Source organism: Oryzias latipes, chromosome 11 (assembly GCF_002234675.1).
Source record: "Oryzias latipes chromosome 11, ASM223467v1".
In the NCBI taxonomy this organism is placed as follows: Eukaryota; Metazoa; Chordata; class Actinopteri; order Beloniformes; family Adrianichthyidae; genus Oryzias; species Oryzias latipes.
This window is the reverse complement of record NC_019869.2, coordinates 27,173,372-27,199,346: the sequence shown is the minus strand read 5'-3', so window position 1 is coordinate 27,199,346 and position 25,975 is coordinate 27,173,372. Positions and strand designations below refer to the sequence as shown.

Here is a 25,975-nt window from a genome sequence, read left to right as displayed (position 1 = left end):
AATTATAAACAAGGACCCTGAACTTCATCAGTTTGCCTAATGGTCCTGGTGCCTGGTCAAGGACCAGGAACCGGTCTCTGAACCCACTTTGGAGGTGGTCTCGGTTCATTTCCAACTGGACTGAGTTTCAATTCGCTCTGAGATTCCTCAGTTTAAATAGGCTCCATGTTAGGAGTGGAACAACTGAACCAAAACAGCCACCATAGTTGACGTAAACAGAGTAGTTATTGTGTTTTCAAAGAGAATAAAGAGTCCAACTGTTTATCTAAGATAGCACAAGGTTTAAAACAATACCACAGCAGGACAACGATGAGACACAGCAACTCACTGACGTGGTCGATGAATGCAGGCTCATTAAAACAAGTTTTAATGTCCCACACATTTCTTCTCACTGTTTTCCCGACAATCTATAAGTCAGAAACACTTATCACTATACCTTCATACCTGATATCTCATCACTGCAGTTTCTGGTTTTCTCTAAGTTAAAGCACACGCCTTCTTGCCAGTATCCGGCTTGCAGCATGCCTCCGCCGTACCAAAGTAACAAGTAAAAAGCATAATTCCCGCCATTCCAAACTGGTAATTGAATTATGAAGTTTAAATATGTTAACTGTCCCGATAAGGATTTTAAAGCGCAAAACGTCCGTCTTCTCGTCGTCTCGTTGTTTTGACCCAAACTCGCAGTTCTCCAATGACTGGAGATGTTGGGTGTCGGGGCCGCCCTCACACACCTGCCTGAGGATTGGGCCTTATGCACCTGCTCTGCATCTAATCAGACAACCTTTATCAGTCATCCACGCCTTCCAGCCATTCTCGCTTCATCTGTTTCTCTATGGAAGAATTCATCAATCGCTGCTGTAGCCTTGCTGAAGCCAAGCTGAGCCAAGCCAAATAAAGCCAGGCCACATAAATCCAAGCCAAGCCAAACCACATAAAGCCAAGCCAAGCCACTTCAAACCAAGTCTGGTCAAGTTTCAGTCTTCAAACCAAGCCTAGCCATGTCAAGACCTTCTGGTTTCTTCTCCTCCACGCCATCAACCTCCCCCAGGAAGTACACTCTGGACCAACTGTCCTCCTGCTTCACCAGATCAACTATCCACAAACATTGCAACCCAGTCCTTCATTTCTATGTTTAATATACTGCACAAATTCAAACCCAACCCCTGTCTGCTTTTGGGTCCAACTACACTGACCAAAAATATAAACGCAACACTTTTGTTATTGCTCCCATTTTTTATGGTATGAACTCAAAGATGTGAAACATTTTCCACATACACAAAATAACCAGTTCTCTGAAATATTGTTCACAAATCTGTCTAAATCTGTGATAGTGAGCACTTCTCCTTTGCCAAGACAATCCATCCCACCTCGCAGGTGTGCCATATCAAGAGGCTGATTAGACAGCATGATTATTGCACAGGTGTACCTTAGACTGGCCACAAGAAAAGGCCACTCTGAAATCTTCAGTTGTATCACACAGCACAATGCCACAGATGTCGCAAGGTTTGAGGGAGCGTGCAATTGGCATGTTGATAGCAGGAATGTCCACCAGAGCTGTTGCTAGGGAATTGAATGTCCATGTCTCCACCATAAGCCGTCTCCAAAGGCCTTTCCGAGAATTTGGCACCCCATCCAACCGGCCTCACAACCGCAGACCACGTGTAACCACACCAGCCCAAGACCTCCACATCCACACATGCTCGTCATCCTCATCGAGGTCTCGACCTCACTCCAGTTCGTCGTCGTAACCGACTTGAGTGGGCAAATGCTCACATGCGATGGCGTCTGGCACGTTGAAGAGGTGTTCTCTTCACGGATGAATCCCGGTTTACACTGTTCAGGGCAGATGGCAGACAGTGTGTGTGGCATCGTGTGGGTGAGCGGTTTTCTGATGTCAATGTTGTGGATCGAGTAGCCCATGGTGGTGGTGGGGTTATGGTATGGGCAGGCATATGTTATGGGCGACGAACACAGGTGCATTTCATTGATGGCCTTTTGAATGCACAGAGATACCGTGACGAGATCCTGGGGCCCATTGTTGTGCCGTACATCCAACAACATCACCTCATGTTGCAGCATGATAATGCACGGCCCCATGTTGCAAGGATCTGTACACAATTCTTGGAAGCTGAAAACATCCCAGTTATTGCATGGCCAGCATACTCACTGGTCATGTCACCCATTGAGCATGTTTGGGATGCTCTGGATCGGCGTATACGACAGCGTGTTCCAGTTCCTGCCAATATCCAGCAACTTCGCACAGCCATTGAAGAAGAGTGGACCAACATTCCACAGGCCACAATAGACAACCTGATCAACTGGTCGCGGACGCACCCAGCCTGACTCTATTCCGGTGGTGGTCTGTGACGCACCACATCTTGTCTCTACTCTTGTGGGGGTGCCGGACGCACCTTGGCCAGACCCGCCAGCCGCCTGCTGGCCGGACCCGCAAGCCAACTGCTGGTCCGATCCACCTGTTGCGGACTCAGCCGATTCCGAACATAATTCCCCAATCCCTGGTTCCGAGCCTGTCCCGCCAGTACCCAACTCAGTGCCTGATCCTCTGGACTCACCTCGTCAGCCTCGCAGGCTGGCGCGGCTTCCCAGCCGACCTCCGGGGCCCGCCTCCCCAGACAACGCGGCCTCCGTCCTCCATGGAGTCTTTTTGAAATGGTTTTGATTTGAAATGGTTTATGTCAAGCAATCAAACCAAGAATAATGAACAAGACTGAACAATCTGCAGTTTTACATTCATACAAAAAAGTATCAAACTAAGGAAAATTAAACATTAAATAAAAGATTGCTTAAAAGGAAGTGGAAGGAAGCAAACCTATATAATCCTACCCCTGTTCTGCAGTAACCATTTTATTACATGATTTATCATTATCCGGTTCATAACTTTATCAGACAGAATTAAGAATCTTTAATAAATCATGACAAAGATGAATTAATTAATTGTTATGTAAAAATAGACACGACTCTATTTTGGAAATCAACATAGCAAATGCAAATCATTAATCATATGCAGATCAAGTATCAAAAATATATGCAGATTATTTTTTCATTAGAACAATCACAAATATAATTAGACATAGCACTATTTTCAATATCATCATAGTATATGCAGAACTGAGGCATTGCGCAACCTCTGATCAAGTCTGTACCGTTGACAACATTACAACTGAACACCTTTGCCATGCAAATTAAGTTTGGTGTGAAGACAGCTTTAGGATTTCAAGAAACACAAATACCAAGGGAGACTGACAAAAGTAAAAGAGTCACTATAAAGTCAGGCTTTGTGTTTTTAGCACTTCACAGTTATAACAAAAAACATTGACTAAAACATTAGAAAAAAAGGGAGAAACAACTGTTGCGTTTCTGCAACTGACGGCTGCATGCTGAATGTTATGATGGCCAATTTATTCTTGATAAATAATTGAAATGCTTCACCTGAAAAGTCAGCTAATTGTGCACTGAAATCCCAATTAGCATAAAACCTGCCAAGTGGTGGTTAGAATTTTCAAAAGGTATAAATATTAATTTTAAAAATTGTAGTGACAACAAAAACTGGTCATGTAGGCCCCCTTTTTTAAGATGCTTCTTTGATGGCCCTTGACAAAATGTCTTTAGTCTACGTTTAGTCTCCTTCCAAACAGTTCAAGCAAATGGAAAAGCCTCAATCACATCTGCCCTTGATACAGGCTATGTGGGAAAGTACTGTGAAAACCCCTATGGGACACGCAGGTGGCCCGCATGAAATGTAGGGATTATAGACCACACGGTCAACTGTAGAGCCAAAAAGTGCATGCACATTTTTCTATAGGCATGCTGCGGGCGTCAGGTCGTAGCCAACACTTAAACAAAATTTAAGCGTAAGCAAAGGTAAAGCAGGTGAAACACACACGCATCATACTTGTTTATGCTTTTACCAACCCCCACCACAACCTCCTGCATACTGTGGTAGCAGGTCCACACGTGCTGTTCAATAGGCCTGTAGGACCCCCGATGTCCTACAGGCTCTTACGTATCACCTGCACACAGTAAGCAGCCAGTGCACAGATATTACTAACAACAAGAGTGTGGCGTAAGGGCACCATACGACAGCATCACCTGTACATCATAAGTGTGTGCAACTTCCATTTTCCTTACAAATACTTGACGATACCCGTACCACACATGAGACAATATACTTTCCATTTTCATGACGTCACTTGAGGTGGCCACAAACATACCTGCAAGACACATTTGCGCTCCGCTTAAGATCCGGCCACCGTCTCTACGACTCTCCACCGCAACCAAATAACTTGCAGCCCCTGTTCAGTTTGACCCCCGCACGGGTGCATGTGACTGGCAAAAGCTTCTCTCTGTTTTTTTTTTTCTTAAAACCATCTTGTTCAGAAAAGACATGGACATTGTCACATTTGCATAGATAACAGAGGCAAACGAAATGAAAAGCAAAGTTGTTGGCTTCATAGCTTTCACTCTGTCAAAATGGAAAGTGCGATAAATGCTAACTAGCTACTTAACATAAACGTCTAATTAATACTATGCAAATGACAGACTGTTATCATTGGAGCTGTTTGATGCAGGGATGGACTCACTATTGAGTGCTGCTGAGGACAGTTATTCAGGGGCGAATCTGAGGATGTCTAACGTGTTAATTGTCAAATATGCAAACGTTTAAATTGAAGTTGTTACCGTGGTGCCAAACATTGTTTCTGGACCATCGATGTGAGTACAAAGCACCCTCTTATCTCATCAGCCCTTTAATGCTCTTGGTATTCATCTCCTCAGACACAATGCCCGCCGCTAATTATCAACTCCCTTGATAAGAGCATTGGCTGTAGAACACATCGGGAACGGTGATGTGCCTGTTACACCACAGCTACTGAAAACACACACTGTACGCTACTCTTATGTTTGGCCGTCAGTCAACACAGCATGGACACATTTTCCCATAAGCTTGTGCAGTCCTCTTTCAAGCTGCCACTGAGACAGATGCATTGACAGAGGACCGAGAACTGAAAGTTCAGATCATTTTCATTCTCCCCACGCAGCAATGTCTGGCTGAGGTCAGGTCCTGTAAAAGACCATAACACATCCATCAAGGAGCCAGAAACTGGGAAAGTCACCATAGCTTTGACCCTCTCTCACTCACTAAGAAGAAGAAGAAGAGGATGAAGCAGGAACACTCTCACACAAAAGACTTGTTTTCTTTTCTTCTTGTTTTTTTAAGCCATTAAATTGAATTGAATTTGTATGTTAATGAAAGCAGTGCATAGCTAACAAGCTCAGTGTGTGACCCATTACCATGTTAAATGATTGTTATGCCCGGAGTAACTTTCACCTGTGGCTGGAATCACCAAGACAAAGAGCCAATCTGAATACAATACAGTCATTTCCATGGTCATCCACAGTGTGTGCACGTTTCATTGATATTTTTCTTTCCAATGTGCCAAAATATAATTCTCTCTTTGAGCTGAGAGAGGAAAAAAAGGAACAAACAACAGTAACATTTTATGCATTTTATGAATAAAAGTAGGGAGAGCTCATTCAGAAATTCACACAGTAATTAGTTCTTTGTTTAGTGAGTGTTTTAGAACAGTCATAAGGAGTTCTCACCTCGTTAAAAAAAAACGGTGTGATTCTCTCACCCTGGCCTCATTACCATGACGATGCTCAATGACATCTCTCAACTATCGGCATGAAAGGAGACTGTAAAAAACCTCTAGATCTAAAAAAGAGAAAACATTTGTGTTTCATTTGTGTTGTTGGGGGTCTGTAATCTGTAGGTTAGCTCAGTGTTTGAATCCATTCAGAGAAGTCCATCCCAAAATACACTGCGCGAAAGCCCCCAGAATCAGGACATATATTTGTCTGGATATCCTCAGAAATACCCCATATCTGGTGATATCTATGGTGGATACTCTCCGGACATGACTGTTTCTAAGTTCATGTCCTGAGCATATCAACTCCGAGTATGGGACACTTTTATTCTGATAGAATCTGGAGATGAGATTCTCTCCATATATGAGATGCGTCACTAGTGATATCCAAGGTCAGGATATTTCCAGATTCTATCCATGTCATATCTGTTGATATCTGATGTCCGTATACCAGTCATATCTGAAGTTAGGATTTGGAACATATGGCCAGAAGGTAACAGAAAACCGGTATTACTCAAAAATATTTTATTACATAATAAATAAATAAGTCAAAAACCACAAACAAACATGCATCCTTTTTTTCTCTTCTGCCAGATAGCAGCTCTTGACTGGTGGTGGGTTTCCTTCAGTAATGCCAGCTGAGTGTCTCATGCGTAATTTTGGCTCAATTCCACTCCTCCAGTTTTCATCCCAGGCTTTATGGCATTTCAGCATCACCATGGTTAGCCTAGTGGAGCGCCACTTTGGCGAGGCTTGATAATAAGATGGTTTGTCCTCGTCACTTTCCTCGTCGCTGACATAGTTTGCATTGGCTCTTTTTATTTATGACAGATCCTCTTGATTGAGAATCTTCTCAGCAATTTTGACCCTCTTTTTGAAGAGCTGTGGACCAACAGGAAAGGAAAATATTATTTTAATTAGAGGAAACAACATACACACACATACACAGTTCAACTGGACCATGCACGACCTGAGTCAATGAAACAAGGTCACAAATAGGACAACTCACCTGATCATGCTGACTGGTCCTCCTTGCTTCTATCTCCATTCTCTCTCTTTGCACTTGAGACTGTCAATAGCTTGATTGCAAGCTCCTAGTCGATGGAAATATGAAATGTACAGAAGATGAGGTCAACATATTGCAAACATGTTTCCAAAGTGGAATATTCAAAATGTGCCATGCAGACTGTCACAGTGGCTTATCTTAATTATCCATTGTCAATGCTATATCGTTATTGTAACTTAGTATTTGGTCTTAAGACATGGAAACACTAAATGAGCTGTCTATCACACTAATACAATTGCAATCCTATTCAAAAAATCTCTGAAAAGAAAGTAACACTGATTATTGACATTGAGTCTCTCACATTATCTCTAACTTATGGCGAGTTGTGTAAATCCAACTTCATGTGCTTACTTCTAACTTGGTGGAAACTCCAATTTGGTTGCACATCTTTCACTGCTGCCGTCATCTCCTCATTGTGGTGTTCTGAAGCTAAAAAAAAAGACAATATTTTATAACTGACTGGAGTTCTTGTCAAGTTTCCTAAAACGATAGTGAGGAAGAAACATACTTATCATCTGCCCGGACCTTCCACTGGAGCTGCTCTCCGAGGTTCTTGTGTTTGTGATGGACAAGAATCTGAAAGAAAGAACAAGTCTGTTAGGTTACAGTAACATTGCTGTTCTGGCCAATGTTCTAGAATACAGGCACCTGCCCAACACAAAACCCCCCAGTGGCCGAGTGGCAAACTCAAGAACGCATTTAGCTTTAGGAAAGGAAGATCCGCCAACGTTTTCCGACCACGGTCAGAAAGAGAAAAGTCCTCGCAGGAAAGGTCCAACATAGGCTAAACATGAACAACCTTTTTTAAAGTGCAAAAAAAAAAGTGAACACGTGTTTGTCTGTTTGGCTGCTTTAGTGAATCGTGCTGCTGCTTTTATTCGTCCGTCTTCGTGTTACGTGACCGTAACACCAACATGATAACCGTGTCAGCTATCAGGGAGGATCTTAACGGGGTGACGATGTTTCCTGTCGCGCTGAATTCACGCTCCCATGGAGAGCTCGTAGCGCATTTAGACGTGTATTTTCCTGCTACTTTTGACAGAAGTGTAGAGACATCGGGGCGCCTGCGCTCCACCCTCGCCCCGCAGGCTCCTCGCCTCTCCTTTCCCTCCTCCGGCGCCCTTAGCGAGAGGGGAGCCGACGTTCGGACCCTGTGCAGCCGGTTCGGGCGCAGCTGCCGGTGGACCCCCGGCGTGTCTCCTTGCTGCCCGCGCTACACAGGCCCCACGGCGGTGGGGGACGACGTCTGCCGCTCCAGCGGGGGAATCGGGAGGAGTGACGCCGCGGCCGCCCAACACGTAGAACCTAAAAGAAACCTAATTGACATAGTGCCCAGGGTCTCCAACATTTGTCCATGACCGCACGAGAATACACAATAATTAGCAAAGATGAATATGTTTATAGTTCAAATCACACACCATATGAGTCCTCTGTAACTTCAAATAAATAAATAAAGTGTGGGTCCGCGGTGATGACGTCCCGCAGGTGATGCGGTTCACGGGTGATGAGGTTTTACGGTCTGACACCGAATCCCAGGAGAAGCTACTAGGCTGCGCGGATGATCCATGATCCATACGGATCACAGGCCCCGGTTCTGCACAGACGTGTGCCGCGGATTCCACCCCCCAAGCCCCCATCCCCTCCACGCACTTCATTTAATCTGTACGGTCACATCCTCTGCTGTTTACCGCGTTAAAGTCGCTGCTCGACGTTTGTCCGTTAGGTGATGACATGATGTTTCTGGGTTACTTGAAGTTTTATACAAAAGCAAAGTTTTTCAGCACAAAATATTTTTACACACGGAAGATACGTACGGAAAATTCGAGGGGGGGGGGTCGTATCCGGTGTTCTTGTAGCTTCTTCTTGGTTTTTTCCACGTCGTCCAGCCTCTGTGATTATGTTTCAATCGCTTCAGATGAAGACTCTTTTCCTGAAAAAATAGAAGGATGTGGTTTATTTTTGCTATTTAAAATAGCCCCCAGAATTGGTTAAATATAACCCCGTAGCCTCCAAGCCCCGAATATAACATGCCCATTAGATCAAAAGTTTTACCTGAACTTATCCGCTCGGCCGGGTCACTGCCGCCAACCCCCGGATCCTCTGAGGTCTTTTCGCTGTGAGGACGTGGTCGGCCTCGCTTTCTAGAGGGTGTCCATGTCTCCTACGGTCAACTTTTATTCTTTTTTTCCGTCTTCATCTTCGGACCTAACGCTCCGTGCCGTCATTGTTTTCAAACAGATTGCGTCATGGCGGCGCGGAGCGCTGTAACTCGACAGCAAATTTCACTTTACTGGAGCTCGGGTAAAACGCCACGGCCGTTCGTTCTCCTCGTGTTATTTTGCGGCTTCGAAACTACTGAAGACGTTTTGTTCCCGGCAGCATTTGGAGAAAGGGCTGGAGTGTGACCCAAAAATCTATGATAAATAAAATAAAAAATGAAAGAAGTTTCTTTTAAAATCATTCACAAAATTTTCCCCACTAATCAATTCATGCTAAAATACATTAAAAAATTGATCCTAACTGTCCCTTTTGCAAAGAACATCCAAAAGCAATTAACCATCTTTTTTGGAATTGTACTGAAATTCGAATTTTTTTGGAAGAAGTGTTTACAATTTATCAGTAATCATATTCACCCAAACTTCACTCTGAAATTTGAATATATAATTTTTGGGTTTTATAATAAAAACTTGGACTCAAATAAAAACTAATAATTAATGTTATTATTATATTTGGCAAATTGTATATTCATAAATGCTAATTCTATTCATTTTCTACCCCCCCCCCCCCCCCCCCCGTGTTAATCAAACAAATTGAAATGTATCTCAGTTAAATCTCTGAAAGCCTTAAGAAAGCTGTATGTTTGTATGAAAGTTGTGGAAACCTGAATGTTTTTGTGTAAAATGCATGTAAAATGTTTGCTCTCCTGGCTGTACCTACATTTTGAACAATAAAGTTAAAAAAAATAAACTTTCTTCACCCACTCCCTGAAAACACTAAACAGAGCAGCAGTTATCATTGATTTCTTACCAAAAACGATCCTAAAGTTTTTTAAAAGGTTTCTTATGGGTTTTTTTTTGGTATAATATGAGATACTGTTTTACAAAACAACACAAAAGACTTTCCTGCCACTTGATACATGCTCAGGAAGAAATTGGCTGTTGAAAATGACAAAATTTGTTGTATGCCCGAAGTGCCATTGTATTTATTACCTTTGATGAAGCAATGAGGAGATTACTGTATATCTTAATCAAACTTGGGTTGACTTGTCAATACTTTTCACACCTGTTTTTAAACATTTGTGGGAAAATATAAGTGCAGAGCAAACTCTCAAATATATGTGCTTTTGAAGTATCTTGTGCACATAAATTGCTAGGCAAGGCACCAGAGACAATACATGTCCTAATGCAGTATCGCCTTTGCAAAAATCACAAAATATGGTGTAGGTACCATAACCTTTCGGCCTGGAACTTCCGTTCGGGGTCCTTTCGACTGAGTATAACGTCACACTACGGTAACCCCATTTGGACAAACTACGTAGCGTTGACATCTGCTTGGGCTCTACGTATTTTCATTTCATGTTCCCTTTTGTAACCTAAAGGAGTTTTCCCCCATAAATTGTGTATGACAATATTCTTTGTCATTTTTATAAAGACATGTTGTCACAATCCGCTCGTTACTCCAGTTTAAGTTCAGCCGTGGCTGAAATTTTTGTCAGCACGGCTAAATGTTGCCCTTCCGGGTCCGTTCTGTCAATGATAAAGCAATGGGTGCACAGATTAAAAGAACTATAAGAGAACATGAATTCAATAATAATCATAACAATAATAAAGGCACCTTTCGAATACTATCTCGCAGCTCTGTTCGTTTACAACAAACGTCATAATATTATTCATTAATATTATTAATATTAGTATCGTAAATTGGTGAATAAGGGAAAGAGTAAGGTGATGAGGTGTACGAGGTTAAAGGGTGAACGTAGATTGAATGTGGCATTAAATGGGGAGTTGTTGGAAGAGGTAGAGTGTTTTCAGTATTTGGGGTCGTGTGTCTGTGTGGATGGTGGAATAGGGGAAGAGGTAGAGTTTAGAATGAATGAAGTACGAAAGATATGGGGGGGGGGATGAAGAGAGTGATTGATTGTAGATCACTGGAAAAGCATGCGAAACGGAGATTCTATGAGGGTGTGGTGGTGCCTGCAGCGTTATATGGGGCTGAAACAGAGTCTGAAAGTGGCGGAAAAGAGGAAGCTGAATGTAGTTGAGATGAGATGTTTGAGGAGTATGTGTGGTGTGACGCCTATGGATCGTATGAGGAATGAAGTTATCCGAGAGAGAACTGGTGTGATGTGAGAGTTGGCTGATAGAGCAGAGCAAAAGGCACTGGGATGGTTTGGACATGTTGAAAGAATGGAAAGGGAGCGTTTGGTGAAAAGGGTATATGAATCTGATGGGAGTGGAGTGAGAATGAGAGGAAGACCACGAATGGGATGGACGGAGGGTGTAAGGAGAGCGCTGAATGCAAGAGGGATGACTGTGATGCAGGGGAGAGAGGCTGCTCAGGACAGGGATGGGTGGAGAGAGTTTGTGTATGAATGAATGGATGGGTGTGGTAGAGGTCTGGTCTTGGGATGAAGCGGCAAGGGGAAACCAGCCTTGGCTGAGGCCCTGCTGTGGAGGTGCCCACACTGGAGTGTGCAGCTGACCCTGGTGCAGTGTGGTGTGGCTTAGACCAGGCCTTTAACCAGTGTCACACACACACACCAACGCACACACACACGCACACACTGAAGGCGGAGGGTTTGGGGAAGAGAAGGAGGGAGTTAAAATTGTGTGCCCTGTCTAGGCTACCCCACCTTGGTGGGACACAGCCTTGGTAAATAGATAGATAGTATCGTAAATTGTCCAGACCAATCACTGTCTGACACGTCATCAGACCAACACAAAGCCAATCGCATAATGTGACGTCAGCACTAGTCAAAGGACCCCGAAGGGAAGTTCCAGGCCGAACGGTTATGGTACCTACAGCGGCAATGGTAACTGCGGAGGATATGCACCAGAAATACCTCAACACTTAGATAAGTATACACTACAGATACTACAGGATGTTTACCTTCTTCAGTATCTTTACTCCAGATATTTCCAGATTTGACTTCAGGTCATATTCGAAACTTGGATATGACCAAAATAAGACACAACCAGTATCTTCTGCCCGGATACCTTCAGATATGCTGCCTGTCTGGATATGCACCAGAAATGCCTCAACACTTAGATAAGTATACACTACAGATACTACAGGATATTTACCTTCTTCAGTATCTTTACTCCAGATATTCCCAGATTTCAGTTCAGGTCATATTCGTAACTTGGATATGACCAAAATAAGACACAACCAGTATCTTCTGCCCAGATACCTTCAGATATGCTGCCTGTCTGGATATGCACCAGAAATGCCTCAACACTTAGATAAGTATACACTACAGATACTACAGGATATTTACCTTCTTCAGTATCTTTACTCCAGATATTCCCAGATTTCAGTTCAGGTCATATTCGTAACTTGGATATGACCAAAATAAGACACAACCAGTATCTTCTGCCCGGATACCTTCAGATATGCTGCCTGTCTGGATATGCACCAGAACTACCTCAACACTTAGATAAGTATACACTACAGATACTACAGGATATTTACCTTCTTCAGTATCTTTACTCCAGATATTCCCAGATTTCAGTTCAGGTCATATTCGTAACTTGGATATGACCAAAATAAGACACAACCAGTATCTTCTGCCCAGATACCTTCAGATATGCTGCATGTCTGGATATGCACCAGAAATGCCTCAACACTTAGATAAGTATACACTACAGATACTACATGATATTTACCTTCTTCAGTATCTTTACTCCAGATATTCCCAGATTTCAGTTCAGGTCATATTCGTAACTTGGATATGACCAAAATAAGACACAACCAGTATCTTTTGCCCGGATATCTTCAGATATGCTGCATGTCTGGATATGCATTAGAAATGGTCCTGTCACGGTGAGGTGGCTCGAAAGCCGGTTGGACCCAAATGCAGAGGCGGAGGCACACGGTTCAAGGGCAAGGGGTTTAATAGAAACAAAAAGCGCTGCAGAGCAGGATGACAAAACAAAACTAAAACTTACTGTGGCATGGCGAGGGACAAGGAACAAGGCATGAACACTATAACAGGGGTAATGGACCAACACAGGAGGAAGGCAGAGACAAGACTTAAATACAGACAGGGCAGACAAGACACAGGTGGACACGATCAGGGCTGATGGGGACCAAAGGAAGTAAAACTCAAGAAAACAGACAAGACAGGAGACTTTCAAAATAAAACAGGAAACAGAAACAAGACAGAACAAGGACCAAAAACAAGACAACAAATTCAAATCATGACAGGTCCAGATTCTTTAGATATTTAAGAAAGTATCCACAACAGATATTAAGGATTCTGGCTCGTTTCGCGCAGTGATATGACTCTATTATGGTGTGGCCGAGGTGGAGCAGTCAACTTCTGTTCTGTTCCAACCCTACCCGTCCATGTGCCGAAGTGTCCATGGCCAAGACACTGAATCCCGCTTTGCTCCTGGCAGTTACTGGACAAAGACTAAAATTCCACAAGCTAGTCAGTCATCCTTGTCAAAAGGTTTACTGATATGAAATCAATTATTAATTCATTGCGTCTCCAGTTCAATTCAATTCAATGTTATTTGTATAGCCCATATTAATAATAATAATAATGGATTGGATTTATCTGCGCTTTTCAAGACACTCAAAGCGCTTACAGTGTGTCCATTATTCATTCACTCCTCATTCATACTTGGTGATGGTAAGCTACGGTTGTAGCCACAGCTGCCCTGGGGCAGACTGACAGAGGCGTGGCTGCCATTTCGCGCCTACGGCCCCTCTGACCATCACTGGGAGCATTCATGCACATTCACACACCAGTGGAGCCACACTGGAGGCAAGGAGGGTGAAGTGTCTTGCCCAAGGACACAACGACATTTTTTGGCTGGTGGGAGCGGGGATCGAACCGCCAACCCTTCGGTCATTGGACGACCCGCTCAACCACCTGAGCCACTGTCGCCCGTATTCACAACAACAGTCGTCTCGATGGACTTTGTATAGGCAATTGAAAACGTTAAACATAAAATCAAAGGATTCTGAATACATAGAATTCAATAGGAAAATACTAAATTGAACTAACTAAACAGACTAAACTAAACTGGAAATCCCTGCCCTTAGACCCCCCCTTCGCGGACCCCCCAGTAAAAGAAGGTTGTATGATTTTTCGCCACGTTTTTTGTGTTCACACCCAGGCGATTTTGCGCTGACGATGAGCCGAGCGAACATGCAATTTCATTCCCTGACATTAGATGGCGCTTAATGTAAAACAGAAATACTCCTGTACACAAGGTGGCGCTGCGCAACTTTACGCTTCTTAAAGTCGCTTTTCACTCAGAAGAAGAGAGCAAGTATTTACGCGATTGTCAGAATCAAACAAAGAAAACATGAATATTTCAAGCACCAGTAGCTCTAGCTCCAGTTCCAGCGATGAAGAAATTATTGTTCTGTTGAATGATGAAAGATGCCGATTTTGGGTACATCCCATAGTTACGAGAAGAGAAGAACATGGGGAGTTTTATCGACTGGTACAAGAGCTGAAAATGTATCATGAGCGTTTTCGGGGATGTTTTAGAATGTCCGTCCTTATTTCTTCGCGGCAGTGTAGACGCTACTTGGCGTCTATCTTCTTCGCTGGTATGTGTGCTCAGAAAGGCAGTTTTGTGTTTGAGCACCCCCAAGTTGTGTTTTACTGTAACTTCAGAAGCTCCAGACACGTGTGCAAAAGCGCCGTTCTCATTGGTCGTATAGTTTTTGAGGCGGCGCGTCAAACCAAAAAAACGAACCCGAGGCATTTTTTAAAAAATGACCCTTTTACGCGTGGCGTTTATCGCGTCAGTGTGCACACTCACATTGGTGCCCTTTGTTTAGTCACGAGGCGTTAAACGGTGTGAACGGGCCTTTAGGCTGAGCCCCATCGTAGCTACTCTGCCCCAAAAATCTACATGGGTTTGTTCCTGTGGGGTGTTACACAAAACCTGATCAAACCAGAATTTTTTGTTAAATCAGATGAAGTAGAGTACTTTCAAAGTTCATTCCCTCTTTGTTATCTCTCACTCCCATCCCTTTGTGGCTTAGATGTTTGATGAATCTACTGTGTCTCCTGGCTGAACCTTTCTCCCTTTCAGCACTCGTTTCTGCAGCTTAATGGTGCAGTGTGTATGTACTGGCACAGCTCTTCAAAGCTACACAGAAGTGGGAGTCCAGCTGGGGGGTGGCTTCATGATAAGGTTAATGAGAGTGGCCCAGACTTCAGCATGCCTCCTCAGACTATAACAGGAAGGAGAAAATAGTAAAGAGAAAAGTACAGAAAGATTAAAAATAAAGGTTAAGTAAGGGGAAACACAGAGAGAAGAAGATGATGATTATTTTAGAAGCAAGAAAAAGAGAAACGGCAAAAAAAAAAAAAAAAAAACTGACAGAACCTTAGAGAGAAGCTAACAGTTTGAGCACAAAGAAAGAAGGAAATTGATAAACCATGTGGGGGGCTGGAGAAAAATATAAACTAGACACGCACATGCCTAATCATTCACATTCTGCCCCCCTTGGATTGTTTCCTGCTCTTTGTTAACTTGTGGGGGGATATGAATGAGCACATGTGCAACTTCATCATCATCCCAAAAGCTGGTAAGGAAGTAGTCATGCTTCCAACAAGCCAAATGCAGTGCCAGCTCCTTTCCATCCAGTAAGTTTGCCCCTGCCCACTATAGTCCTTGGAGTCCATGGGGAGATCAGCCCATTTCTGTCTGAATCAGCTCAGAGTACTGCTGATGTTCTTCTCTAATAGGACATTGTTTACTAAACTCCCATTCTGTGCCAGGTTTTAGAAGATTAACCCCAAGATGTCAGTCAGAAGTTGTAGTGATGTGTACTTATGTAACAGAAATCCCTCTGTCTATGATTTTTCCCTTTTTCATGTGTTGTGTAGATATTTTTGCTGATAAGCAGTTAACTACTATGAAGTAAAGCTTAGAAATAAGTAGAGCTGTCAAAAAGTTGAATGGGGCAGTTATGGATCTTTATAAGCTCTTTAGATCTAATAAGAGAGAAAAATTAAAGTCTTCTGAAATTTCAGTGAAATAAAAAAAAAAATCACTGCAAGGTTTTTTTTTAGCAGTAAATTGAGTTTGTAGGCGGACATTTATCTTTGAAGAATTATTCAAATACACTTTAATGTCCTCCTCCATGCAATAAGAGTTGTTTAAGAATGCGGTGTCTTCTGATAAAGTGTTAGAGAGATCGCTAATGCTGGTTGCCCACTCCTTCCTTGTCCAGGAGCTAGCATGAGTCAGGCTTGTCCTTGACCTCGGCTGGCACAGAAACTCACAAACAACTCTTCCTCTGTGATGAATTGCCCCACCACGCTCGTTATTTTCCGCTCCGATATGTTCAGTTTTCTCCACATTCTCCGTTTTAAACTCTGTTTTCTCTCTCAAGTTTTCCTGGAACACTTGAAAAGAATGAATAAAAAAAAGGAAATGACCATCTTCCACTGCTTTGTTTCACATTACTCACTTGATTTTTTGGAACCTGGGAAATTTTACTAATCAGTCTGTTTTTGCTCTCTAACTTGGTTGAAACTAACAGTAAATTAAAAACGAGGTGTGTTGGTCCAGAGGAATTTTGTCAGCTATTATTTATATATATCTATATCTATCGATCGATGTTATGTCTGGCTGCTGCTGTTTTGCTGTTTTGCTGCATCCCCTTTCATTCTGCTCACCTGGAAGGTGTGGCCAATGATCTTGATCAACACCTGCCAGGTATTTAAGTCAGAGGAAACCACAACCAGAGAGGCATGCAGAGCAGAGCAGAGCAGAGCAGAGCAGAGCAGAGCAGAGCAGAGGTTTTGACTTGGAGCTGTGCTGGTTGGCTTGTTTTCTCTTTTTATTCTCTCTTGGTCGTCAGCAGTCTTATACTGCTGGGTTTTGTTTATTTTTTGGTCATTAACTAGATTCTGTCAGGCAGCCTTAGCAGGGAGCTACTGACTCCGATGGTCAACGTGGCTGGGTCAGTCAAGGCTCCAATCCCTCTGTTTTGTCTTTTGTTGGGACCAGCACAGTAATTATAATATGTTTGTTTTACAGGACACAGGTTCTTCCTTCCTATTAATAAACTGTGTTCCTTAACTTATTGGTGTCCATCTTTCGTATGTTCTGGCCCTGTTGTGAATTCCCCCAGACTGGGACAGGTTTGCCTGTCGGGGCTGATGGATAGATATATGGCAACCTATGTAGTAACTGTTAAAGAGTAAAGTCTGTGCCCTGAATGCTGCAAGAGACAGAGCATTTAACCCTTTTGAGTTGTCAACACTGCTGTAACAATGTCCCAGTCAGTTAGTTCAATAAAGTTCAGTGTCTGTATTAACTGACAAAACCCTCTAGATGTCTTATACATGTATGTGAATGTAATCTTGACATTAAGTGGTACAATTCCAGAAAGCAAAGAGAACTTTGCACAAGACTGACTGAGACTGATTTATTAGGTTCTTCTATTATCAGACGCGCTTGTGTTTTTCATATACCTGACATGTTTCGATGGACGTCTTCGTCAGAGTTGTCATCAGGTGGTAGTAACACTGTTTACTTCCGCATTTGTGTTCAGATGACAGGTTCATGACGTTAATCTATGACATTTTTCCCGTAAATTTACGAGATTTCAGGTCGTAACTTTACAAGATTTTAAGAAATAAAGTTACAAGAAAAGAAATCTTGTAATTTAACAGTTATGACTTTCTTTCTCGTAAATTTACAACAAAAGGTCTCCAGGGGTTAAATTCTGTTGTACATCTTAACATCTCCTCCTTTTATTATCTTTGGCTCCAAAATATGACTATCTTCAATTAGTTTACCTTTTTTACCTAAAGATCAAAGGATGTTCCATGTACAGATAAAAGTAGAGATGGCTCAACAGGCTGTTCATCTGCATTTGAACGATATCTGCATTTACACAATAACAGTCAGCCCAATGCAGATGTTGATATCTGTGTTGCTGTTTTTCTGTACAGAGATAAATGAGGATATCATGCCAAACTTGGCTTTCAGACAAACTGAAATTCCCCAAATAAAAAATGGTAAGGACATGTACCAACCAAATGATGGACTTTTGTTGTTTCATCCCTGTTTTTTTTGTCTGTTTTGCTGTTGCTTGACACGAAGTACATGTGTTAAGAGTAACTGTCGTTTTTAATTTAACCCGAATGTAAGCTGCTTTTTCTTTAAATGGTCATCAGAAATGCTTGAAAACATGGCAGGATTGAAAATCTTGAAGGATTTTCCATCAGAAAATGACAGCAACAGTTTGTTTGAATGGTATCCTGCCTCTTCATGTTGCTGCTGAGCAGTAAGGGCTTGATGAGTGAGCTGGATAAATATTTATGGCTCCATTACCTTGTCCTACCCACTGTCCACCAGATGAAGTGGCTGTGTGGGCTTCACGTGGGAGGAAATTAAAAAAAAAATATTCATAAAGTTTACGAGAACAGACCTCCACAAAATGTGACTTTGGGGACTGATGTTAAGCCAGCTTGGATCTCATATCAGCTTTAGCTATTTGACAGGGTGGAGGGAAGAATAATGTTTGCTCTCAGTGAACTTTGTGGTGCTGAAATCTTCAGAGTGACACATTAAAAAAAGCTTTAAGCATAAAAAGACAGGTTTAGAATGGTGGGGGTCACTCTAGGAGAGGAGGAGGTGATGAATGACGTCGTTTTTCTCTGCACGGAGGATAACTGTATCCTCCTCTGGGAGCAGTGAAGCTGGAGAGTGCCAGTGAGCAGCAGTCATGTGTCTCAGAGACAGCCAATTGAAATGTCTGCATTTGGTTCACATGTGAGTTTACTGGGTCAGACTCAGAGCAGTGCAGGAAGCAACAGCCAATCAGAACACAAAACAGGGTCTGGAGGATTAGCCAATGAGGTTAGAGTCTGGTGTCTGGTACCAGTTGATGTCTGACAGTTAAACAGACTGTTTCTAATTACCAGAACGGAGGCTCAGAGAGTGTATACGTGTGTGTGTGTGTTTATTTGTGTGGAAGTATGTGGGTGTAAGTCAGGAGAAAGGCAGTGGGATTTAGAATTAAAAAAGGACAGTGGCTAAGGGCTTTGGCAAAAGTTTAAAAAAAGGAATGCAATGTGGACAGCTGCCATATGAGATGAAAGTGTGTCAGATGACACCAAATATATACATCTGTATTTTCTGGAATCTTTTAAATTAGATATTTTTGGAAGGCATACAATGCATCCCAGAGGTTCATAAAAAAACTCATTTTCACCACAGTGTGTAAACAAAAGAAAGATGTTGGATGTAGGTTCATGAATCTAGAAATGTGTGTGGACAGGCCCCGCCTTTATAGACTTGTATTACATCTGAACCTGACTGTAATGATTATAACCGTCCAGAAACTTGTTGCTTAATGCTGCTTCATGGTTTACCCCCCCCACCCCTATTATCACCCTCTTACCCCCCCCTCTAACATCCCTCTCTCTTCTTCCCTTCTTTCCTTTTCCGTACGGTCCAACACCAAAGATTTTCAAACATGATTGAAATTAATAGTTTGGCCTCAATTCCAAAAGGGGTTTATTCAGACATACCTCTGGTTTGTATGAAGATTAATAACCCCTATTGTTAAAGTAAAGTATGTCCAACACAAGAGGCCCTCAGCTCTCATCTGTCTGCCTAGCTGTTGGACAGGACAAGTTAAAAATACAAAAAATAAAAAAAAAATGTGTGTATTTCTCCATTTCCTGTATGAAAGAATGGACTGAAATAAGGGTTGTTCCCAGAGTGTACAGGTCTATTGTCTGGGACATCCCGACAGGCATCTTAACCTCATTCAGCCACTGCTTATGACTGAACACAACAGTCAGTTGTTGAAGGGACACACACACAGTAAGTATAATGTACATTCCTCTGCAACTGAGCTGAACAGCAGCCAGAGGTGAGCAGAGGTGACAGACGGGGGCAGCTGCTTGATGTTTTTTTTTTGTCTTGTTTTGACTGCCTCTGTCTGGAAACACACACACATGTTCACACAGCACACACACAAGACTTGCTCATTGTGTCACACAATAGTCGGTTTCTGCTTATTTCAGGTTGCATTGCTGTAAAGGGAAATGATGGTGCAGACTGGAATAAAATCATTTGAACCCAGTCAGATCACTTTTGCACAATAAAATATGGAAGTTAAACATCAAATCCATTTCTTTTTAATTGACAATGAAATCAATGAAAAGACACCTTAAAAGCAGATCTTCACTGTAGAAACTAACAAAGTGCTTGGTGTAAAAAATAACTGGAGATAAGAAACATGGTAAGACTAACACTAATGTGCATTAAGTAGTTAATAATAAAACTGCACACACTGAAATGTCGTTTTTATTGCTCTTTATTATTGCTTGTATGAACTTCACCAAATGCATGGCAGTACGTTTGTCTAATTCTACACTTACTGGCCAGCTGTCCAAATTCTTGTTAACACAAATGTCTCATTATCCAATCACATGGCAACAGGATTGGGTAGAAAGGAGATTGGTGTGACTTTGAATGTGGTGTAGTTGTTGTTGCCAGACGGGCTGGTCTGTGGATTTCAGAAACTGCTGAAGTGACGTCAGAACTAGAGGCTATTTTTACATTTTGCCCTTCCATCTGGAGGGCAAAATGTAGGAATAGGGAGAAGCCGCAGCAGTAAGGGAAGAATTTTGACGCGGCCTATCTCTTTCCCCCATGAACTGCCCCTTCCAGTCTAATCAGTGTTTCATCTTCACACAGACCCCTTATAATAAATCACTTAATGTTTGCCTTGAACTTCTTTATTTGAGAGCACAGTGAGGAGGCAACTGACCAAGTGTTCCTTTGTCAGAGAACTACTGGACCCGTTTTATAGACATGATGAAGATGCACTGAAATTGTTCTCCTCAAAAAGAATATTGGAAGAAAAGGAAGTGCTCTGAGCTCCTGGAGAAAAACAAAACAAGCCTGAGATGCTGCAAATGTGATATCTGTGTTTGCAAGGTCCACTCTGGCCTATGTGTCACATGCCATTCGTGCATGAATTCACATGCCCACTCACACATTACAGTACACACAACTTCATGCTAAATCTGTTCTTGGGTATTCCTTTTTTTATTTTACACTATCATTATGTAGTACAGTTTTAGTGCCAATGTGTGTTTTTCTCAGCAGTTTTTAAGTCTAATTTCATGAATACATGGTAAACACTACTTTGAAACTTTAACAGCTAAAAATTTTACATGTTTAAGAATGTTGAGAAAAAAATTGTTGATTAAACATGTTTTTGTGATCATTTAAAAAGCAGTTAAAACAGTTCAGTCAATTTTGTCTAGGAATGCTAAAGTAAAGGCTGGGAGTTGAACAGGACTGGAGAGTTAAAGGGGCAAAATAACAAAAAACTGTTTGAGTGCACATCTGTGTGGGCATGAGCATATATTTGTATTTGTGTCAACTTTACTAATCATAGTGTGGAAGGGCCTCACCCTGGCGTGACTGAACTGTATTTAAAGGGCCTTTACCAAGCAAAATATATTTTTTTAGCTTCTAAGTATACCGTAATTTCCGGACTATAAGCCGCTACTTTTTTCCTGCGCTTACAGCCCTGCGGCTTATTCAGTGACGCGGCTAATTTATGGATTTTAATTATTTTTCAACACACCTCTTAGCAGCCAAACAGCATGGACTTGACTTCAGGTCTTAGACACTTCAGTCATGGTTCAACAAAGCGAAACATGCATGCCCGGCCGCATCCCAGAATCCTTTGGTGCCATTAGACCCAACGTGCACGTGATCGTCATTACACTATGATGCAGCTTTCAAGTTAAAAGCAATCGTTAAAAGCAGCGTAAAAAAATCCACCATCACCAACGGGTTTTGAAAAGCCTGTCAGCTGCGTGACGGAGAGAACAGCGCATGCTAGGGAGTGAATTTACCTCTGAGTCATAGTGACTCGGCTGGCTGCACGTAAATATGTGGGAATAACATCAGCCTTTATTTTGTCGGGACACGACTGGAAACACAAATCGACGTGATCGTTTGTACGGTTTTTAAGGACTGAGCGGAATTTTGCTTTGAAAAGCTCACAGCCTCCGTGTGAGCTGGAGACATCTTCTCCTGCTGCTCTTATAGAGCTGCGGGGCCGATGGCAGTCTGAAGGCTCCCACACGTAACAACGCATCCGCCCCTCATACACAAAACGTACAGTATTAAGTCCGATTGCTTTGCACAGACACGATTTGCTCCGTTCACCGGCGCAATGGGGACAAAGTGCTCTGTCAGCAGGTAGTTTGTGACTGCTTGCACAGATTGCTGATGGTGGATGAAGGACACCTGTGTGGGAGGGCGTGGTCACATACAGAGCAGGGAGGCTGTCATTCTCTTATAGAGCACCAGTGCGCGGCCGGAAGAAGAGGAGGACTGTTGGAGCCGGTGCGTGGGGTTCCTGACACTTGGGCACAGCCTGCAGAGGAGGACTGTTGGAGCCTGTATCGTTTGAGTTTGGCCTGCTGCTGGAGCCAGAGACGCGAGGTCCGTGGCATTTGGGTGCAACCTGCAAGGTGCAGGCAGGAGGAAGGCTTGGAGCCGGAGGTGCGCAATTCAGGACGCGGAAGCGGCAGAACATTGGCCACAGGTCTTCATCGGGGCGCGGACCAGTAAATCGCTCGCGTGGAGGAGAAGGGAGGCAGCACACCCTCAGGAAGATCTCACACTGCCATTTGGAGACACAGAGGGGTGAACGGGCTTCACCCCTCCTAAAGTTAAGTGTGCCAGCTACACACCGAGCTTCTATGAGCAGCCTGTAGCTCAGTCACCAGTGGATTTTAATTGGGTTTTATATGGATTGACTTTTAACTCCTTTGCATGACTGTTTTTGTGTTTTTAAAACTATTTGTGGATTTGCCTTGTTTTTATTGCATGTGAACTGGTGGCTTGGAGTGCAGGCCTGCTCGGGTGAAGGACTTGGGTGTGGGACGAACATCAAGGCGGACACTTGGACAATGGCGTGATGTGGACAATTACTACCGCTGTTTTCCTGATGTGTTGGCTTTACACGTGTTTTATGTCATTTTTGTTTTTAGTTTTTTTCACCATTTCTGGTTTTAGACTGTTTTTATTAAAACATTTTAACTATCAGGGCTTTGGCTGTCTCTGGAGCAACTAGCAAACTCCCCAGCAGATCCCTAAAATTTTTGATTGCTTTGGGGCCTCACCCCCACCCCTCTGACAGATTTTTGGCGTTGTCGGCAGGATTCTGCTGGGTTGAGTCACTGGTCGCTCCAGCATGCAGCAGGCCCAGGTAGGTGCAGCTGGCCCTTCAGCAATGATGATGCCATTTTTCATGGGTTGCCCATGGGTGCAAAAGTTTAGTGGGGAAAATGCTCAATCCAAGTTTGGGGAGTGGAAACACCAAGCTGAATCTATGCTAAGTTTTCAGCCTCTTACAGACTCTCAGAAAGCTGACATTCTTTTAAATTTACTTGAAGGTGAAGCAAAGAGAGAAATATTAACTCTGGAGAGATCACTTAGAGACACTCCTAAGAAAATTCTTGATGTTTTGCACGTTCTGTATGGTGATAACACTCACGTTTCTGTGCTCAGGACTCGTTTTTTTAATTGTAGACAACAGCCACCAGAGTCACTCAAGTCTTTTTCCCTGCGGTTGAGAGAACTCTTTCTTATGTTGAAACAGAGAAACGAGGCAGGACTTGAGGATGGTGATGCCATCCTACGAGACCAGTTTGTCATGGGATTAAGAGAAGGTTCCCTTCGCCAGGAGCTACGACGCCTTGTGAGGAAGACTCCTACATTGTCCTTTGACGAAGTAAAGATGGAAGCACTCTCATTGGAAGAGGAACAAGCAGAACAATGGTCACCGTCTTCCTGTATGGCAATAGCAAAGCAGGTGCCCCACGCACAAACCACAACAGACTGGAAAACAGAACTGAAAAATGAACTGCTAAAAGAGGTGAAAGACCAAGTGGCTGAAATGTCTAAAAATATTTTGTCTGAGTTACAGGAAAACCGAACGGTTCCAAACACACGTATGAAGCCAGAGTCTAATTGGAGAACAGATAATAGAGCCAGACCAGCTAGTAGGGGTATTAGAGGGACACCACGATATGAGTGGGACCAACAGGGCCGCCCAATCTGTGCTACTTGCAAAGAAGCGGGGCATTTTAGCCGCAGCTGCCACTCTAGAGCCCCCCATCAGGATTTTTAGTCCCACCGGCCACCGTGGGTCAGGTGACCGGACCCCTTAGCGCTGACCCACCTAGCTCCCCACCCTCAACCAGGTTTACAGAGAGCTGCCCATATGTCACGGTTAAACTAGACGACGTAGAAGTTAAGTGTTTGCTAGACACTGGGTCGCAAGTAACACTTTTTTGTGAGTCTGTGTAAAGACCTCTTCAAGGAGAAGCATTTGGGTGGGGTCCTCTCTTGGCTTAAACTTCGAGCTGCAAATGGACTAACCATCCCTTATACAGGCTACATAGTAGTTGACTTCCAGGTGGGGGGGGTTCGGGTCCCGAATTGTGGGGTTGTGGTGGTAGAAGACAGCTATTTGGGTGAAAAGAAGGCCATCTTGGGCATGAATGTAATTTCTGAGTGTTGGGAAGAACTGTTCCAAAAGCACCGACCACCTCTTATAAAACGTCAGCCCCTTAGAAGGGCATGGGAGGATGTTTTTGCTGACTGCCAGCGTATCCAAGCTGTTTCAGCTATGGAGCCCTTGACCAGGGTAGCTCGTCCCGCCTGCCGAGCACCAGTGACTGTACCGGCAAACAGCGAGGTGATGCTGTGGGCAAAGACAGCGCCTTGGCCCTGTGGGCCAAAAGTTTGCGCAATGGTGGAGCCGTTCACCGAAGGCGGCAATATAGAGGTTGCACGGACTCTAGTGACTGTAGACCAGGGTAGATTACCTGTGAGAGTAAGGAACTTGAATCCCTTCCCTGTGATCATTAGTAGATTTCAGAAGCTAGCCAAGGTCTGTTCGGTCAACCCAGAAAATGTAAAAGGCTGCAAAGACGTTTCCCTTTGCGAGGTGAGCACAGGTGTTGTAGAGGTGGCAGTCATTGATGTTGGCGAGTGTCTGTCCGCGGTAGGTGGGGAAAACCACCCCCCTTGTATTAAAGGGGAGGACCTCACAGATGAGCAGCAGCAACAACTGGGGCAATTACTTCAAAAATGGAGTCATGTCTTTGCCAGGCATGAGGATGATTATGGACACACTAGTGTTGTGAAACATAGAATCCCAACAGGTGGCGCAGAACCTATCAAAGAGAGGTACAGGCCTGTTCCCCCCACTCTCTATAAAGAGATCCGCAGTCTTTTGCAGGGCATGCTTGAGCAGGGCGTCATTAGAGAGAGCAGTAGTCCGTGGGCTGCACCCATAGTGCTGGTACAGAAGAAGTGCGGTGCCTGGCGTTTTTGTGTGGACTACAGAAAATTGAACCGAGTCACTCATAAAGACGCTTTCCCCTTGCCTCGAATTGAAGATTCCCTGACCAGTCTCAACCAAGCAGATTGGTAGTCCACTCTGGACTTGGCCAGTGGATACTGGCAAGTGGAGGTAGAGGAGAAAGACAGAGAAAAGACTGCATTTACAACACCTTTTGGCTTATTTGAGTTTGACAGGATGCCGTTTGGACTCTGTAATGCCCCAGCAACCTTTCAAAGACTGATGCAGCGCTGTTTGGGGGACCAGCTTGTTGACTCTGCTCTTGTATACCTGGATGATGTTATTGTGTATTCCAAAGACTTTGCAACCCACCTGGACCATCTGGAGCGTGTGTTTGAGTCCCTGGGGCGTTATGGTCTTCTTCTTCGCCCAGAGAAATGCAAGCTGTTTCATAAGAAAGTCAAGTTCCTGGGCCACGAAGTCAGTGGTGATGGAGTGTCGCCTGACCCAGAGAAAACCGCAGCTGTCCAGAGTTGGGGCCGTCCTACCACAGTTAGGCAGGTAAGATCTTTTCTGGGTTTTGTGGGCTACTACAGGCGGTTTGTTAAAGACTTTTCCAAGATTGCTAAACCTCTGAATGAACTTTTGAGGGGCTCATCAAGGAGCAGGTGCAGAGAATCAC

General features: G+C 43.5%; 1 protein-coding gene and 2 long non-coding RNA genes across 3 annotated transcripts; 1 reads left to right on the top strand and 2 right to left on the bottom strand.

The window, feature by feature from the left end:
* Positions 1-6,503: 6,503 nt before the first annotated feature.
* On the bottom strand, positions 6,504-7,652 carry LOC105357958. The gene is made up of 3 exons (XR_002874206.1): positions 7,241-7,652; positions 6,676-7,161; positions 6,504-6,548 (listed from the first exon to the last, which is right to left on the bottom strand). It is a non-coding gene; the product is annotated as an uncharacterized LOC105357958 (long non-coding RNA).
* A 958-nt stretch (positions 7,653-8,610) lies between these two features.
* Positions 8,611-9,306, bottom strand: LOC111948192. Its single transcript, XR_002874139.1, has 2 exons — positions 8,785-9,306; positions 8,611-8,662 (listed from the first exon to the last, which is right to left on the bottom strand). It is a non-coding gene; the product is annotated as an uncharacterized LOC111948192 (long non-coding RNA).
* Positions 9,307-24,308: 15,002 nt separating this feature from the next.
* On the top strand, positions 24,309-25,425 carry LOC111948237. Its single transcript, XM_023960238.1, has one exon. It carries the CDS (start codon positions 24,484-24,486, stop codon positions 25,423-25,425), a length of 942 nt encoding a protein of 313 aa, XP_023816006.1. The 5' UTR covers positions 24,309-24,483.
* The last annotated feature ends 550 nt before the right edge of the window (positions 25,426-25,975 follow it).